Genomic DNA, 17538 nt, shown 5'->3' with positions numbered 1-17538 from the left:
CGTCTTCCTAACCTGGACATTTGCATTTTCATAGCCGCCCCCACGCCCCAACCCTGGCCTTTGGGGTACAGACATCACGTTGTTACCACACAATCCTAATGAGTGTCACCAATAACAGGACAAGCTGACAACGTGGCTCCTGAAGACGGACCAGGTGACAACCTGCTTATTACAGGCTGTGTCCCTAACTCAGGACCTGGGTCTGGTCTGAGAAAAGCCAGACCAACTGAAAGACACACCACAAAAGGACAGGGTGACAGAACAGGGCTGTCACAGAGTAGAGGAGGCCTGGGGTTAGAGGTGGCTCTTCCCAGCGAAATCCTCAATTTGGGTCGAACCCACATTTAATTACTGAGGAGTAGAGCAGCGTGATATCAGCAACTTCCTCAATAGTTTAGACAGAAATAATATTCATATAGACACACACACACACACACACACACACACACACACACACGAGACAGAAAAAATGAGTAACATGGCAAAACTTGAACTGATGACTCTGAGAAGTACAGAAATTCCTTGTAATCCTTCAATAATTACGGCAATTATTTCAAAGTTGCGTGTGCACGTGTGTATGTGTGCACACGTGTGTTCTTACCTATGACTCATCAATCTGCACAGAGAAGCTGCAATTTCTAACTCTGGTCAAAAGGAAAAGAAACGGCAGCCACCCAGGGTGGCAGGTGGGTGGAAAAGACGGACATGAGCTCGGGCTGCCCCTCAAGAACGTTGCTGTAAATGAGTCTTAGGAAAGATGAGTGAGAAGTCAATAGCAGTCGACATTCGGTCCTGTCGAACCCCAGCTCTGTTTTTCTGCTTTATTTAGGTGTGGCTTTTGGGACACAGTTTACAGGCAGTCTTGAGGCTCGGCCAGCTCAGGGCTAGCCTGCTTTCTGAGGGAGCCCCAGCGTCCAGCACAAACAGGCTCCTGAGACTACCGAGGGCAGACCGGGCTCAGGAGTGTCCCGAGGACTCTGGGTTCTCGGGGCTAAAGCACAGAAAACCTGGCTCTGCTTCTCCCTAAGCAGCTGGAGGGAACCGGTCAAGTCACCAGGAAATGGAGGTTTGTCCGCGAAGGGGACTGGCTTTCCCGATGGCTTCAAAGAGGATGCTGTCTACCTGCACAGGACCAACCTCTGCCATTCCCGTGGGAACACATTGGGAGCTGGATAAACCAGCGAGAATATTTATCAAAGAGCTAAAACCAAACAAAAACAATGCCAGCTTCCACGGTGTGATAATGAGAACGTATATGCTTTGGGAAGGCGGGTGTGCAGCGAGCACAACTTTCCTTTCTCTGTGAGCTCGCCCACCGCGTCAGAACCCACATTCTGTGTGTACGCGGTTACCGTTACAACAAACGTACACATAGGAGAGGGCGCGAGAGGCAGATGACATCAGCTCACACGTGCTCAGATGTTAGAAACTGCTAAATATCAACCCAGGTTCCAACACTTACTGAGGGAAGTCACGGCCAGTCCACGTGGGTGACGAACGGGAACCACTGCTTCAGGAAGGAGGGGCACGTCCGTGCCGCCTCTGCACTTCCCATGTCTCTTGCACACGGGCCCTGGCTCTGGCCGGCCCACCTGCCCCTGTATGGCCCAGTGGTCACTGCACTCTGGTGCCCCATTTCCTCACCACAGAGGACCAGGGTTACATGGGACGGTGTCCACACGCCCCCCAGCTTTCACACTCCATGAGTCTCAGCAGAGTTTGAGTAAAGCCACAATTACATTCAAATTAGAAAGTGAAAATTGAGGCCCACGAGCAGTGGGATTTCAGATGCCAAATAGGAGCCACAGTGCGAGGACAGCGGCCCCACGAGCCACGGGGACCTGGACGTCACGTCACCAACGCCACCCCCCACCCCGGGCCGATGGGCGGGACAGCCATCCCCTCCCACTTTCCAGGGCTTCCTAAGTCCCAGGAATGAGGCCACTGGAGACCTGCGAGGCCTGCTCACCTCTGCAGGGGCGTTTCCTAACCTCTCTTTGGTCACGTAAGTTCTATGCAGACGTTTAGAACACACGGCTACTTTTTTAAAAACGAATTTCGCTGTCTGCTATGCTTGATATGTTTCTTTTCCACCTTTTATTTGTGGGTACAGATATTCAGGCTATACACAGGTCCTCATACTCAGACTTCTGTGAGCTTTTAAAGAAAAGCTGGCAGCACAGCTATTCAAGTTATGTTTCCTAGTTCTTATACTTAGTATTTCAGCCATTCGAAATACTACAGATGTCACTGCAAACTGTTCAAAATCGTGACTTCCTGTGAGGTCCCAGGACATCCTCAGTGTGGACACACGCCACTAACAAGCCACAGAGCTGCCCACCTGGCTCCCGCTGGCCCCACTCTGGCGACAAGGTGTGGATTCGAGCAGAGACTCACCCACACTGGCAGTGAGCAAAGGCACCAAGCACACCGGGGCGGGGTCTCGCACACGGCCCACCTTCACAGCAGTCCTGCCACACGCGCAGGTCGACCCTGGGAATGTCGTCACAGCTGCCGTAGCCGTGGGGAAACTCCGCCACTCTGAACACATCCCTCTGCACACGCGTGATGTTGTCGGAATTGTCACACAGGATCCTGGCCAGGGACGTCTGCTTGATCTGCGTCAGCTGGGCCGGGGAAAACAGCCCCGGGTTCTCATACCACAGCCTGTGTCCGCGGAATGGCACAGCGTCAGAGAACCGGAGGCCCAACCCCACGGGGCCGGACCCACGCATCCTCTATCACTCCCAGCAATGCAACATCCCTGCTTTCAACAAGATCCCCTGAACATGGACCCAAGGTCGCTCACATCCCCCTCCAACAACAAAAGCACCATGGGACTAAGACGGCAGAGCAGTGTCTGACGGACGGGCCCTCGAGGAACCCTGAAGAATCCCCTGCTAAGTGCTTCGTGACAGGCAGGGCCACCTCCCCACATGACACAGATCAGCAGCCCTGCACCAAGCCTGAGCGCACAGCCCTCAGAACTCCCACGGTGGTGACACCGGAGGGACTGTCCATTTCTAGGAACAGGAATGGTCTGAATAACGGAAGGGACACGAGAGCACCTTCGAGTCAGGTTCTGGTTAATTCTGATGCTGCGGTGACAGGCCAGCCACAGTGAGTGGGAGCTGTCACCAGCATGATGAGGGGCAAAGCCATGACGCACTCTTAGCTCTTGGCAGGGACACCGGGCCGCCACCAAAGGCCCTCTCTTCCCTGAGTCCCCGAAAAGGTGCGTTCAGGAACAAGGTGTCTTGTGGGGGCACCTGCAGTTACCTGTCCCCATCTCGTAGACGCCTGAACTGCGTGCTCAGCAGACACATCAAGGTGGGGCCCAGGCGGCTGCCGGGAACCAGGTCTTCCACCATGAGGGCAGGGAACAAGTCGATGTTGAGTGGGGACCCGTACAACCTACAAAGAAAGTGACACCTGAGGGTTACGAAACAACGCTCTCTCCGGAAGCGCACACAGCAAATACAGAGAAAGTCCCATTTCTTTGTCATTATTCTACATTCACTTACAGAGACCTTCACTTACAAAGAAACTTCCTCCTTGTTTCTGTAAAGCAGCTGTCCACTATATTTGTACCAAGAAAATGTTTAGGAAGCAGGGATAGTATGAAAGACTGAGGTAGCAAGGTTTAAATATTCAAGAAGTATTTTCATCAAATTCTTTCCATTCCTTAGAAATACATGCTTTTGAGGAAAGAGCTGACAGCTTCTGATCTGACTTCTCATGAGACCCAAAGAACGTTCCAGCTGCTGCTCCAAGACCTTTTGAATGAGTCCTATTCTGAGACCTATTCTTTGTCACAGCACTGGACTAGACACACTGTGACAAAGCCAGTGGGGCTCTGACCTCAGTGCCAGCACCTGACAAGCAGCATGAGGGCAACGTCCTTCAAAGGGTAAGTTGCGATCATTTCCTCTAAGTTTGAGGACATTCACACCAAATTCCTCGCTCAGGTGCCTTGCTCAGGTGCGGGGTCAGAAAGAGCCTTGCAAGAAGACATCTGGTTCCCCGACAGAGCAGGCTCAGAGCGAGAGAGCTGTTCCCAAAGGACACAGCATTCCCGGGGGGGGGTCCTCCTCTCCTTCTGCCCCCACCCTCACCCTGCCAGGATACACCAGCACAGACTCGCCAGACCATGACCAGGCACTGGGGACACCAGATACAAGCAAGGAGCTATGTCCCAGAAGGGGACAGGATGCCTACCCCGCCCCTCCCCTGCCGGCTCGGGACACACAGCCCTGCCAGAGCGCAGGACATGTGGGTCCCTCAAGCCCCCAGCAGTGCTAGCCTGGAGCTCCAGCTCCCCCAACCACTTTGAAGTAAGTTTGCCAGATGAGAGAAATGACTGGGGACCCAATCTGCGTCAGTCTGGACCAGAAAAAGGAGGATATTTAAGCACATAAAAGACACAGTTCCCACAAGTCCTACTGAAGTAACACTGTGGCCAAAACGCTGTGGCACCACAGCACACACCCCCACCCCCCGTGGCAGCAATCTAATCCCACGATTTAAATGGACTTCGGGGCGCACGAAACTTAGGAGGACACACGAGTAACAAGTCGTTTTCCTCTAAAACACACAGGACAGGCACCAATGGGGGCGTGTCTTAACTTCAGCGTTCAGTTAGTGATGTGGGAATCAATAATTTACTCTTTGGTGAGCTGTGGAGTCCAGAAAATATTCTAAGTGAGTCTTTAGAAAAACGTTCTCTTTCTTCTTAAAACAACTCCTTCAAATGTGAATGAATGTGTCTTAAACACACAGTGGCCTGTGGACTCCATTCTTAAGGGCAGTGTGAAGGGTCAGTGTGCAAAAGCTCCATCAGTGGTCATTCCATGAGAGCCTGTGTCAAAGTAAATGGTGCCCACACCGCAAAACGAAGTTAGTGAGCAGAGCGGAGGGCAGACTGGGCACCAAGGAAAGGAGAACTGTGGGGAGCTTCACATCTAATTAGAGAAGTGATCGCACAGCGTCCATCCCTCTGCGAGGGGAGCAGACTCGTGTGCCCGGGAGCCCGCGTGCACTGCGCAGGCAGTGCTGTGTGTCTGCTTTCCCCGGGACGGAAGAGGCTACCCCAGTGTCCCCAGGGGCCCTGACCCTCCCCAGGCACGTCCTCACACATCCATCACCACAGGCTTCGGAGATCTGCTCCTGGGAAGGACTGACGCCACTGCAAAGTCCCTGAGGCCATCAGCAGGGCCCCGGGGACATGGACAGCAGCTGGGCCTGGGCAACACAGTGGGCGAGTCTGGAGAGAGGCTCCGAGCCCAGCCTCAGGAGCTGGTGCCTTCCAGGCCCCCCACTGGGTCACCTCTGGAACTCCTGATACCACAGCAGGGTCACTTCCGGGAGCCCCAGGCAGACATAGCCTTGGTCCTGGCGTCTTCCCCTGCAGATCCTTTACTGCACTTCCTGCTCCCAGGCCCCTGCCAGGCAAGCAAAGCTCATCTCACATGCGGCTGGAATCACCATGCGCTGTCTCCCGCCTGGTGGCACTAGCACAGGCCCCACCCCCACCGGCTTCTCCTGTGTGAGCCCTGGCTGTGCACGGGCGCCCACACAAACACACACACACACACACACACAGTCCCCAGCAGTGCCCCGCCCGACCTCCTTCTTTGCCCATCAGACATTTACCAACAAGAGGTAACCATGGTTTCCTCCCACTCACCGTCTGAGCTTCTCCCGGATCTCGGGGTTTTTGATTTCATTCTTCAGGTCCTCGAAGGTGTGGGCGGACGACAGGTTGCAGTAGACTCGGTAGTCGTGGTAGGGCGGGATGCCGTGGTCACGGCCCCGCTGGATGTTGATGGCGGCCAGGTCCAGCGCCACCGTGTGCGCCATGGAGAAGAGGCGCTCGGTGAGCTCGGAGTTCACCAGCTGGGAGGGCACGCGCATCTTCCCGGCCACGCCGAAAAGGCCCCTGAGCAGCGGGTCAATGCCGCCCTCGTTCACGATCCGGAACGGCGAGAAGAAGGCTTTGTGCAGGGGCACGTGTCCCTGCGCGATGGGCTCGAAGTTCTCGTCCAGCCGGTAGAGCACGGGGTTGATGAGCGTGTGGCCGAAGCGGAAGGCAGCCGTGGCGAAGGCGTTGAAGATGCCGGCGTTGACGCCCGGCTCGTAGCCGCGGTACTCGCCCAGCATCTTCATGCCCACCTCACCCAGCACCTTGGGCAGCCAGTGCCGGTAGGTGATGTGCTGCATCTGCGCCCCCACGATCTTCCTCGCCTCGTGGTAGATGGTGTCGCCGTCCCAGTGCGGGTTCAGCGCCAGCAGCTCGGTGGCCACGCGATTGTGCTCGCGGAACCACAGCGTGTGCATGCTGGTCAGGCCCAGCTGCTCGTTGGCGCGGTGGTCGCCGGCCAGGAAGCAGGGGATGGGGCTCTCGTTCTCGTCACGCATACACTCGGTGGGCGGCCCGGCGGCGAACGGCAGCAGCGGCTTCCCCGAGCGCTGCACGATGCCCTGGCGCAGCAGCCCGCGCTGGCTGGCCAGGTCCCGGACGGCGCGGGCCTCGTGCTCCGAGCTCCCGTACACGTTAGACGCGTCGATGTAGGAGGTGAGCTGGTTGATCTGCTCCCGCGGGTACACGGAGTTCATGAGCAGCGACGTCATGCCGCTGCCGCACACGGGGCTGGAGCGCACGAAGAACATGCAGCGCGCGCCGTTCCGGACGCGCGGGTCGTTGGGCGGGATGGCGAGCGAGAAGCAGGGCGGGTCACTGCTGCACACGACGCTGCAGTGCTGCCCGTCGGAGAAGCGGGCCTGGCTCAGGGCCACCACCGTGGAGTCCAGGTCATGGTCCAGGAACTGGCCCCACTGCATGAGCATGTGAGTGAACTGGTCATCGGGCGTCACGGCCTCCGTCCCGATCAGCGTCGTGGACACCAGGCGGGGCATGGGCAGCGCGTGCCCGTGGTACAGCCGGCCGGGGTTGATGCCCCGCGGGGTGTTGAAGCCGTTCTCGTACACGGACTTCAGCAAGCGCTCGAAGGCGGTCAGCGAGGCGCCCCACATGGGGTGCTGCAGGTTGTTGCAGGTGCCGTCGTGCGTACGGTACTTCTGGTGGAAGCACATGTCCGAGCAGTTGTTCACGCGCCGGTGCGCGGTGCAGCCCGACAGGTTGGCGATGAGACTCAAGTACTGCGGTGACACGAGGTCGTTGTAGTGGTAACCTGGAAGGAAGGAAGGACACAACCTCATTCCCCGGACGCCAGGCGGGCGGACGCAGTTCTGGGCCCTCCAGCGCTGCCCCGCGAGCCTGTGGCACCTCTCCCTCCGGCATCTCGCAAGGGCCTCTCTGCTCGTCCTCCATCTGACCCGCCTCCGCGCAAATAACCAGCTCCGAGTCTCACGGAGTCCGAACCACGGTTCCGCTTCTCTTTAACAACCCCGTACGACTCAGCTTCACCACATGGAGCACGGTCCCCAATCCCGTCCTAACCCCCGCACCCGCCCCCCGCGTCGTGGGGGCTTCCTGCCGCTCAGTCCCCACATCCGAGCCCTCCGCGTGTCGTGCTTCTTAATCATTCCCGAAGACTGCGCCCTCTCGCGTTGGAATTCCATTTCCCCGGCCAGATGTCCAAGTCACCTTGCCTGGAATTACAAAGCGTTCCAACAGGGACGCGCCCTCCACTGGCCCCACGCGCCTCCGATGACCTCGCCTTCCTGACCAAGACCTCAGTCTGCCCACCCGCTGCTGAACGAACTCCAAGCGGTCAGCCTGGCAGACCGCGCCGCACGGACCTTCCTCATTCAAGGTCCCACTCTTCACCTTCAAGACCCGCCGGCCCAGCCAGTGACTCCACGTCCCAGGTGCTCCGGGGGCACTTTCCAAACATGCTCCCACCAGGGATGCTCCCAGCTCCACGCTCACAGAATAAACAGCTCCACACACGCCAGGGGCGCGCGCTGACACAGGGGTGCGTGCTGACGCAGGGCCTTGCGGTCCCAAAGAGGCGCGCACTGACGCAAGGGCGTGTACTGACGCAGGGCGGCCGCGCGCGCAGCAGGGCGCGCGTGCAGCAGGGCGCGCTCACGGAGAGGCCGCGCTGACACTGACCACACGCTGGGTTCTCTGTCCTGACGTGTCCTCTTTCTAAAGGATCTGAGAGCCCCTACACCACTCTGCATGCCTTGGTGCAGGACACAAGACACACACCTCTCATGAGGGGACGTGTCCGAAATACCACACAGGATGCAGGACAGAGCTAGACGAGAAGAAATTCCACAGGCTGCGGAGAAGCAATCAAACACAAGCGCTTTGCCAGAGGCGTGGCACCACGCTCCCGGCCACCTGCGCGTTCTTGCTCACTTAGACCGGACTCTTCAGCAGCGCGCGAGCCACCAAAACCGCGCAACGGGGATGTCAGGCCCTGTTCGCAGTTACTCTTGGGAAAAAGAAAATTCTCAGTCTTTACCATCAGAGTAGGAAGAAAACCACTTCCTCCCACTTGTCACCTGGCCCCCAGGAGCCTTCTTCCCACACCATCACTTTTTCTGCAGCATTTCCATCGCTTTAGCAGTGACTGGGGCCAGAGAGCAGTGGCCGGGTTCCTCCCGCCACCTTCCCAGGTGGGGCCCCTGGAGGGCAGAGGGCAGGCACCGGCCAGCAGAGGGTGGACACAGACACAGCTGCCTGTACACACTGCGCGCATCTGCCGTGTGTTAAGAAACGGAGCCTCCTACAGTTTCACTGATAACGTGCTGCAGAACCAAGCCTCTCTATGACAGCAGATGCAGAAGTGACTTCTGGAAAATGGGACTTAACCAGGAATTTTGCAAGCTGCCCTGACCTGTTCACTCTAGTTTGCTTTAGGAATTAAAACTGTCTCAGAATACAGACAACTATGGGTTAAAATGCTGGAATGTCAGGACACGTATACCTCCAAGAACAAGGCGATGAACCAAACAAATGCTTCACGACAGAAAACCACGTGGGAAGCACTGTGAGAGGAAAAGTTTTACCCCACAGCGAGTTATCACTGTGGTGTGCGAAATGAGGACACAGGCAGGCCCAGAGGAAACGTCTCGGAGGCACACCTGTGTGAGCGTCCAGAGCTGGGACAGCCCTCCCCGGCCCCTAACTGTCCTGGCCCAATCTGCCCTGTTTCACTAAGGGTCAGCTCCCCACCTTCCGGCCACTGGGGCAAAAGTCATGCCGAGTCCTCTCTGTCACCCCGTATGTCCAGGTCACGAGTGAATCTGTCACCTCTGCCTTCACACTCCTCTCACCAGGCCACCCTGGTCCCAGTGCAGTCACCTCCCTCCCAGACCATTCCACACCCACCTGCCCAGTTTCCAGCGTCTGCCCCTCCCCCTCCATGGTGACATCACCCATCAACAACATCCATGTGAAATCACATCACTTCTCCGCAAGAACCATGTGACTCCCAGGCCACCCAGAGCTGGAGACAAAATCCTCCCCTCGTCTCCTGGGCCCTCTGACCGAGGACCCCGAAACTGCCCATCTCATCTCCTGCTGCAGCCAAACTGGACTGCCTGCCCCTCCTCAAGTATCCCAAGCGTGGCCCTGACCCTGTGTCTCCCCCCTGCCCAGAGTGCTCCTCTGGTGGACATGGCAGGGCTGGGCCTCTGCTCGAATGTCACCCTTGTGACATTTGATGCACCTGCAGAAAATGGCACTCAGAGGCACTCAGGACTCCCCAGGCCTCCTGCCTGTCGGATTTGTCCTTCCTCTCGCCACGTGGGGACTGCATGCACTGTCCCCGCCTTCCCGGCCCACCTGCACCGACACGTCAGAGCCCTGAGGGCAGAGCTGTGTCTGTCTGCAGCTGCCGCTTCTCCAGGGCTGGCAGAGAACACGTGCCCACACGTGTGTGGAGGAAGGAATGGCTGCATGAATGAATGAGTGGGTGCCTGTGTATTTATTTAACTACTTTAGATAGAAGGAAACAAAATCATCTCGGGTTGTGGGTGACTTGAGTGACTCTTCTTGTCCTTTGTCTTTTCGAGTGTCCACATGACTGTGAACAGCACGTATGGGCACGGGGCCAGCGGGCAGTCCCTGGGGAGACGGGCCTCTCTGAATAGCCGCAGTGGAAGGTTCAGGACCCGCAGTGTTTAGACCAAATGAAGGAGGGGAGGCAGTGCCGAGAACAAACACTGGGTACCCAGATGGGCCGGGAGTGGGGCCGGGAGGCAGCAGAGGGGCAGCCCACACCCCCATGTGCCCGACAGGCAGCAAGAGCCTGACAGAGACGGCATAGAAGGAAAACGTCTGACATTTCTCCCAGGGTGTGCCTGTGAGCTGAGGCTGGGGGTCCTCCAGAAACCGGTGGAGACGTGGTGACACGGCCACCCCGATCCCCCAGCAAGCCAGTGCCCTGCAGATGGGGAAGCAGGAGCCACAGCTGCCGCAGCCAGGAAGCGCCAGGAAGCCGAGCAGACTGGCCTCAAATGTGGCAGGACTGGGGACCGGCCCACGCAAGGACCGTGCTCCCGAGATGGGAGACGTGACCTCCAGCTTTCTCCCCGTCTCCCTCACCTGCCACACTTGTATTTAAGGGTAATGTTCAGTTCCCGAGAACATTCCTGTCCTGACGGGAAAAGATACTCAGCAGAGACAAGTTAGAAAACACCGAACAAGCATAAAGCAGAGCATTTTAAATCACGCCGTGGCCGCACTTCCCAGGGACGCTACCGCTAGTATGTTCCCCAGCGATGTGGGCACAGCTGCCACCTGACGCGGCAGAGGCTCCTCTCTCACTTATGGCAATGCCACGCACCAGGGCAGCATTACAGGGAGCAGTCACCCCGTGCCACCCACAGTCGCAGGTGCAGGGATGTTACAGCGGCTAGAGCTCCATGAACATCACTCCTAACAGCTGTGTGGACACAGCATCATCCTGCAAAGTCTTCCCTGAAACGCCCTTCATCCCAGAGGACCCGGGTGGGCAAGGATGGCCCACCTCGTATCCCAGTCGGGCCCCATTAGACCCAGACTAACTCTGGGCCCACACGTCCACCACTGTGTCCTGCACAGACTCATGGTACAGGAACATTGCAACCTGTCCCCAGAGGGCCACCACCCAGGAGGGGTCCAGGAGGGGCCTGGGTACTGACCGGTGCCATTGAGGTCCACCATGAGGCCGTGCTGCACGTGCTCCTGGATGAGTTGCAGCGTGCGCTCAAATATCTCGCCCGCTCGCGCCTGCTCCACGGTGTACGGGTCCCTCGGGTAACGGAACAAGGCCAGCAGGTCATTCGGGGTGCGCGGCCGGCTAGCAGTTGAGGGCGAAAGGGACAAGGGACAATCACTAGGACAAAAGTCACTCCATCCAAAAACATGACTGACATTTAATGTTTCTGAAGCTTCTCTTCTACAGGGAGACATACCGTACCTTACTCATCCCAGTGGAAGGCAACAAAGCAAAAGACACTAAAAACAAATCGTTAATCAGGTCACAGAAAAAGCAGACTCTATTTCAGTGCAGATGCAGAGAAAACACTCTGGGACTTGCCAACGTGAACAAATCCACGAATGGCTTGGGAAATACTTTGTTTTTGCCAAATCGTTGAGTAACAAGCCAAAGGAACAAGTTGAAATTTTTAAGAAATGTTTCATTTGTGAAGCATAGTTCAGCCTCTACTTGGAAAGGATGTGTTGTCTTAACCCCTGGCAAGTTGATGCCAGCGTCGCGTATGATTGCTAAATAAGTTTTCTTCAGACGGAACAGCTCCAACCATGCATTGGAATCACCTGCCCTGTTGAAAGCCGGAGCTAGTAAGTGCAATGAGGGCCAGGCTCCGTGCGCTCCCCCACGTACCTGTCGAACAGGTGTGTCCGCGTGGAGTTTATAGCTCTGTCAACAGTCGCAATCGCTTCCACAATTGATGTAGCTACAAATGGATCCCCGTTTCGACTGACATCAGGAACTAGGAAAGCACAAAGTCACACGTTACCAGAAAAATGCTGCATAAGTTACTCATAACGTCTAGACACTACATCACTTAGACTTCAGGCTCGCTTTCCCGAAATGTTATTTCTGTGTCTCTCACCATAGCTTAAATTACTTTATCACAAATTCTACTAGAAACTGTTTCCAAGAAGGATGGAAATAACACTTTTAATTTTTGAAGTCATGTGACATCCCACAAAAGGACAGGGAAAATGTAGCTGTAATGTAAAACACCAAAGCATGACACAGGCGGGAGAGGTTAACTAAGGCCAACCCAGGGGCCAGCCAGCTGGGCTGGAAGCCACTGGTGAGAAGTGTTAACTTCTGGTGGATTGTTTGTTCTCATCAAAGGCCAGCCCTTCCTTGGTGCCTGGGTGTCTCCCGCTCACCCCTTCAAGCTTGGTTCCCTCCATCATCCCACCTGATCCGTGTGTCATTACACGGCCATCAGTACACTGCACATGCGTGCATGAGAGATGTATGCATGCAGCACACACAGCTTAACCTGTAATCCCCGGAGCAACGGCTCCCTTTCTGGTTTCCTCCTCTTTTCTTTTTCACTTAATATTTTTCTAGGACTTACAGTTTGTTAAATAAAATAACCTTGTTCCGACCTATCTGAAACCTTCTGAAACACTTGTACCAGGTCAGTCTGCACCCAGCCCTGCTTCTCAGCTCACTGCTCAGGGCGTCGTGCCCGATCCCCTCCCTACACCAGCCCTCCACCTCGCCCCACCCTGACTTGTATGCAGTGACTACTGGAGTCCAGCTATGCATCTGACCGTTTCTGATTCATGTCCCTCTACCAGCATCTCTGCACTGAGTCCCAGGGACACAGCCTGACATCCTCAGGCGTCGGGACCAACAGGCAAGCAAGATGCAGTCGCCCTGAGCCCAAGGCCGGTACCTGCCCTCTGCCGAGCCCACGGCCCGTGCCTGCTCTCTGCCCTCTGCCCTGAGCCCACGGCCCGTGCCTGCCCTCTGCCCTCTGCCCTCTGCCCTCTGCCAGGCCCACTTACCCCATGCTGACACAGACACTGAAAGCTGTGAGCTGACCAGCCACTGTCCATCTGAATATTTACCCATTCCCAAGTCAAACAGATGAAAACTTTCCCTAGGCAGAACCACTATTTCTGCATATCTCAAACAGCCCAAACGTACTAATTTTTGAAACCTAATATTCTTATGCCAAGGGTAGACAAATGAAGCAGACGATTTTACATAATTTTATCACTAATATTTCATTATTATCAGTGATTTAAATTGAATTTGTTTTTCTCTAACCAATGATGGCAGGAAAATATGAAAACTCTTATCTACCTTTAAAAATAATAAGGGAAATTCACCAAAATGTTAATAGTGGTTATTTCTTGGGAGTGGGAGGTTATTTTTAAATTTCACATATAATTAATTCATGTAGTAACTCACACTATTTTTCAAATATAAAAATCAGGGTTAATTGAAAACAGTTTTTGAGTCATGGAATCCATCAATTTAATTTTACATTCGTTTCACACACTACATATAAAACGGTAAAATAAGGTCATTGAGCATTTTTCCCTAAAAAAAAAAAAAAAAAAAAGCAGGCTTCCAGTTATTCATGTTTCACAATAAGTAGGTGTATGTGGGGTCTGCGCTCAGTTACTCAGCTGTTCCTGCCTGGGCATCCACAGGCCCGTGGAGAAGGCAGCCTGGTCACGTTGCAGGAGGACAAGCAGGAGAGAGGAGAGCAGACGGCGTGTTGGGCTGTGGGCCAGACGATGGGCTGCCACCCGAGCGAGGAGTTGGGAGGGCGGCAGGAGGGGCACTTGGGCCGTGTGTGGGAGACACTGAAAGCGGGTGCAGAGCGGGTGGAGCTGCTGGGAGACAGGTTTGCATGAAACCAAAAGGCTAAACAAAGCTAATAGGTGTGCCATGCACACAGCAAGTGCGAGTGACACATCCTGATGTCTGTATTTTTAGAAAGATAGAAGTAACGTGTGCAGAGAACAGACCGGGGGAGCCTGGGGGACGCTGGGGTGAGCCAGGGCAGGCCACACGCAGAGGTGGGACCTGTGTGGCTCCAGGAGGGGAGGGTCGGTGATGAGCTGGAGGTCTATGTCGAAGATGCTTGGGATGCAGCACATCCCGGGACACACGGCCGCGCCAGGGACAGAGAGCTAGCGAAGGCGCCAGACTCCTGTGAGGCAGTTAACTGCACCCACGCTTCCTCCCACTGGTGACTGAAAATCACGCGTCGTCACGTTTGAAGGGTTCAGATGCCACTAAACCCGCCAGCAAACCCAGAGCAGGGACGCTTGCCCAGCGGGTCAGCCACAGCGGCCTGAGGGTCTCCCAGCAAACGGTGTGGACGCCTGGCGGGCCCGGAAGCCCGAGCGCCTGGGCGTTGCTTCTCTGCGCCAGCCTTCCAGCCCACACAGGTGGGGACGGCGGTGCCGGCCGCGGGACGCGACCCGGGGTCTTACCGTTGACGCTGAGCACCATGCTGACCGAGGCCTGCCCAATCGTGTTACGGGCCACACACTCGTAGCGGCCGGCGTCCGCGGTCCCCACGTCGTGGATGGTCAAAAACCCCTCAGGACTGATGTGGAATTTCCCACTTTCCGTCACTTGTACCCCATCCTGGAGCAAAACAGAGCAGAAATCACAGTGTGAGTCAGACTCGGCAGCAGACAGAGTTTGTCCTGGGCGGGACAGGGCTGCGTGTCAGGGCCTCACAGATGGCAGCTTAGAGGCTGAGCTTACAGGAGGTTTGATCAAAGTCCTCAGGATCAACTCAGTGGGACACACGTGGCCTCCATGCCTGCACAGACCCAGAGGTTGTGAGCAGACTGGCTCCTGGGCCTTCCCAGGATCGGACGGGACTGGGACATAGGCTACGGAGATGGACAAGGAACCTGCACTATCTCGGGCAAGACAGACGCTTGAGCCACACTGGGAAGGCCAGTGAGTCCCAGCCGAGGAGACCCAGGCGTCACCAGCCCCACCCCCGTGGCTCCTTCCCAGGGAACCGCTGCATGGGACCACCCGCCATCCCGGTGTCTGGACACATTGCAGATCAAGCACTTGTTTATATGTTTAACACTGTTAAACATTTTCATTGGGTTTAATAAAAACAAAACAGAGAAATGAAACAACAAAAAGCCTTCCCTACTAATTACGAAATCGGGATCTAACAGGAAGGTTTCTTTGCTTTTGTCCCCGAGAAGGACGTGAACAGGAGACCGTTCTGAGGCTCTCGTCCTGTTTTCATTACTGAGGACACCCGCAGAACGTTTTAATGCAGGCTTGAATGTGGGCGTTTGCTGTGGAAGGACGCAGGGCAGCCACCGCTCGTGACGCTGAGCACAGCGGGTACCTTGTTCCAGGTGATGGCCGGCTCAGGCTCCCCCTGGGAGCTGCATGGCAGCTGCACGTCGGTGCCCGACTCCACTGTCACGTCGCTGGGAATGCTGACGAACACCGGGGTGACTGGAAGGCAAGCGACAGGCCGCTGCCCATGGTGGAGAACCCAGGGAAGCTCGGGACTGACGCCCCAGGTCCCTCCCCCAGCAGGGCAGGGACAGGGCCCCGAGGACTCCTGCCAGTCAGCCTGCCTGCTCCTAGCAGCCTCTGTACAGAGCACAGGAGCCAGAAAGGACCGGATGGCCCACTGCCCAAGAGCAGAGCTCAGGCCTGAAGGAGCCCTGCCTGCTGAGGGACGAGAGCCCCCAGGAACGAGGCGGGACAGAGGGGACCCGAGAGAGCTTGATGACCGTGAAGGAAACCTGTACTTCACCTGGCACACCTGGCAGCGAAGGACCTGGCCAATGGTGGCAGGTCCTTATGGGCTTTCAGGGACCCCAAGTTCTCACTCATCAGGCTACCCAGACTCCTGCCCAGTCGGGAATGAGAGGGGAAAACCCACAAACCCAGTGCCAGCCAAGCACATTAGAGATGCAGGAGGGGAGTGGTCTCCCAGGCCTGACCCTCACGGGACTCTCCACTGTGCACACAGGCCTGGCCCCCCCATTTGAGCTCTACAGCCTCTGCACCTACAGACATCTATCCTGGGTCTTTATAGAGGCATGAGGCAATGTGGGTCCTTCGGAGTGGAGAAAACATGGGACCTCCAGGAAGGACGGGAGGAAGAAAGGGTCAAATGCTCAGAGGCCAACAGGAAACAGACCCGTGCCTCCAGGACACGGTCGGGGGTCTGTTCATGGCTCAGCTGACTCAGACCCGGCGCTGCCTGAATAGCCACCCAGGAGAGGCGAAATGGCCTTCTCTGAAGTAGAAGGTGCAGCCAGGGGAACAAAGTGGTCCATTTCACTGTGACAAGTCGGCCTTATCAGAGTTCAGCACTGGCATCATTAAAACATAAACAAACGTTGTCACAGGCTAAAGTGAAAGACAATGGTTACAGCGTAAACACCTTGAGATTTTGAGAAAAAGGGACAGCTACTCAAGAAAGGAAGAGCCAGCTCCCGGCAGTTAACAGTGACGTGGATGCTAGTGCCCAGGCCGGTCCTTCCACATAAGCAGTCTGCACATGGCACCTGCACCACCAGCCACGCACCTCTGGGCTGTACCGTCAGGTGGGCTGAGACCCTCTGGGAGCCGATGATGTTGACGGCCTGGCACTCATACTGGCCCTGGTCGTGGAGGGCGACACTCGAGATCCGCAGTGTCCCTGATGACAGGACCAGGTGCCGTCTGTCCACCGACAGCTGGCTCCCTAAAAGGCAAGGAGACACGGGTCAGTCAGGGGACACATGGGGGTGACTATTACCAGCGATAAAGTGGATCAAGCAGAACTTTATCTGAGAAAATGAAAGGAATGCATCAACCTGTCTTTGCCAGAGTGAGGGCCCGGGCTCCTCGTCCCAGCCCTCTCTGGTCAGCAAACTCAGACGCCATCACACGCCTGCACCAAGTGCCAGCACGAGCTGCATGCAGCCGGGTCAGGGATGAACAGAGTCATCCCTGAGAGTCAAGAACAGAGTCAAGAGAGTCCTCAGAAGGGGTGTGGGGCAGATAACAGGGCAACAGAGCTACGTAAGCAGGAGTCAGGACGGCAGGGGGACCCGGGACCCCGGAATTGGCTGGGCCCACGCTGGGTATGAAAGGACACACATCTGGGCAGAGGGCAGGGGACTGGAGGGACTGAAAGGCGAGGTCACCCACCCTCTTGGGGATGAGACTTTCTGCCCGAGGATTGGGAGGCCCAGCGTGGGTGGTGCACAGAGGGCTGTGGGAACCCCTGGAAAGTGCCCTCAGGGGACAAAGGGACACAGCTGCCCGTTGGTTCAAGGCAGAGGTCGTCAGCAGGTTCTCAATGTCACCCTGAGTTGCGTCCAAGACAGAATGCTGAAGGTCCACCCAGTGTGGGCACCTGTCCTCCCTCACCCCGACCTTGTCAGCCAGGCTCCTGTCACCCCTGGGGATGGTTTGTGCCTCCTCAAGCCAAGTGGTCAGCAGTTCACCCACCTGGGTAACGGGGTGGACCCCAAGAAGTAATGTGATGGAAAGATGGTAGGAGCACTCTGGGAATTAAAGTGGCAGTAAAAGGGTTTTCTCTACTGGTTTCCAGAAAGTTCTATCCCAGGTGTTGTTAACTTTC

The 17538-nt window shown here is 56.1% G+C and overlaps 1 protein-coding gene across 2 annotated transcripts in view; it reads right to left on the bottom strand.

The window, feature by feature from the left end:
- PXDN (peroxidasin) overlaps window positions 1-17538 on the bottom strand; it is a 65875-nt gene that overhangs the window by 3965 nt on the left and 44372 nt on the right. For both annotated transcript variants that reach the window (XM_033124753.1, XM_033124754.1), the window contains 8 exons: window positions 16495-16653; window positions 15295-15407; window positions 14402-14558; window positions 11805-11913; window positions 11101-11258; window positions 5687-7190; window positions 3280-3414; window positions 2459-2667 (listed from right to left, as the gene is read on the bottom strand). In XM_033124753.1, coding sequence (XP_032980644.1) covers window positions 2459-2667; window positions 3280-3414; window positions 5687-7190; window positions 11101-11258; window positions 11805-11913; window positions 14402-14558; window positions 15295-15407; window positions 16495-16653 — 2544 coding nt within the window. The remainder of the gene's footprint in view (window positions 1-2458; window positions 2668-3279; window positions 3415-5686; window positions 7191-11100; window positions 11259-11804; window positions 11914-14401; window positions 14559-15294; window positions 15408-16494; window positions 16654-17538) is intronic.

The sequence above is a fragment of the Rhinolophus ferrumequinum genome, chromosome 13, assembly GCF_004115265.2.
Source record: "Rhinolophus ferrumequinum isolate MPI-CBG mRhiFer1 chromosome 13, mRhiFer1_v1.p, whole genome shotgun sequence".
NCBI classification, from domain to species: Eukaryota; Metazoa; Chordata; class Mammalia; order Chiroptera; family Rhinolophidae; genus Rhinolophus; species Rhinolophus ferrumequinum.
Note: the sequence above shows the minus strand (reverse complement) of the source record. Positions and strands in the feature narration are given on the sequence as shown.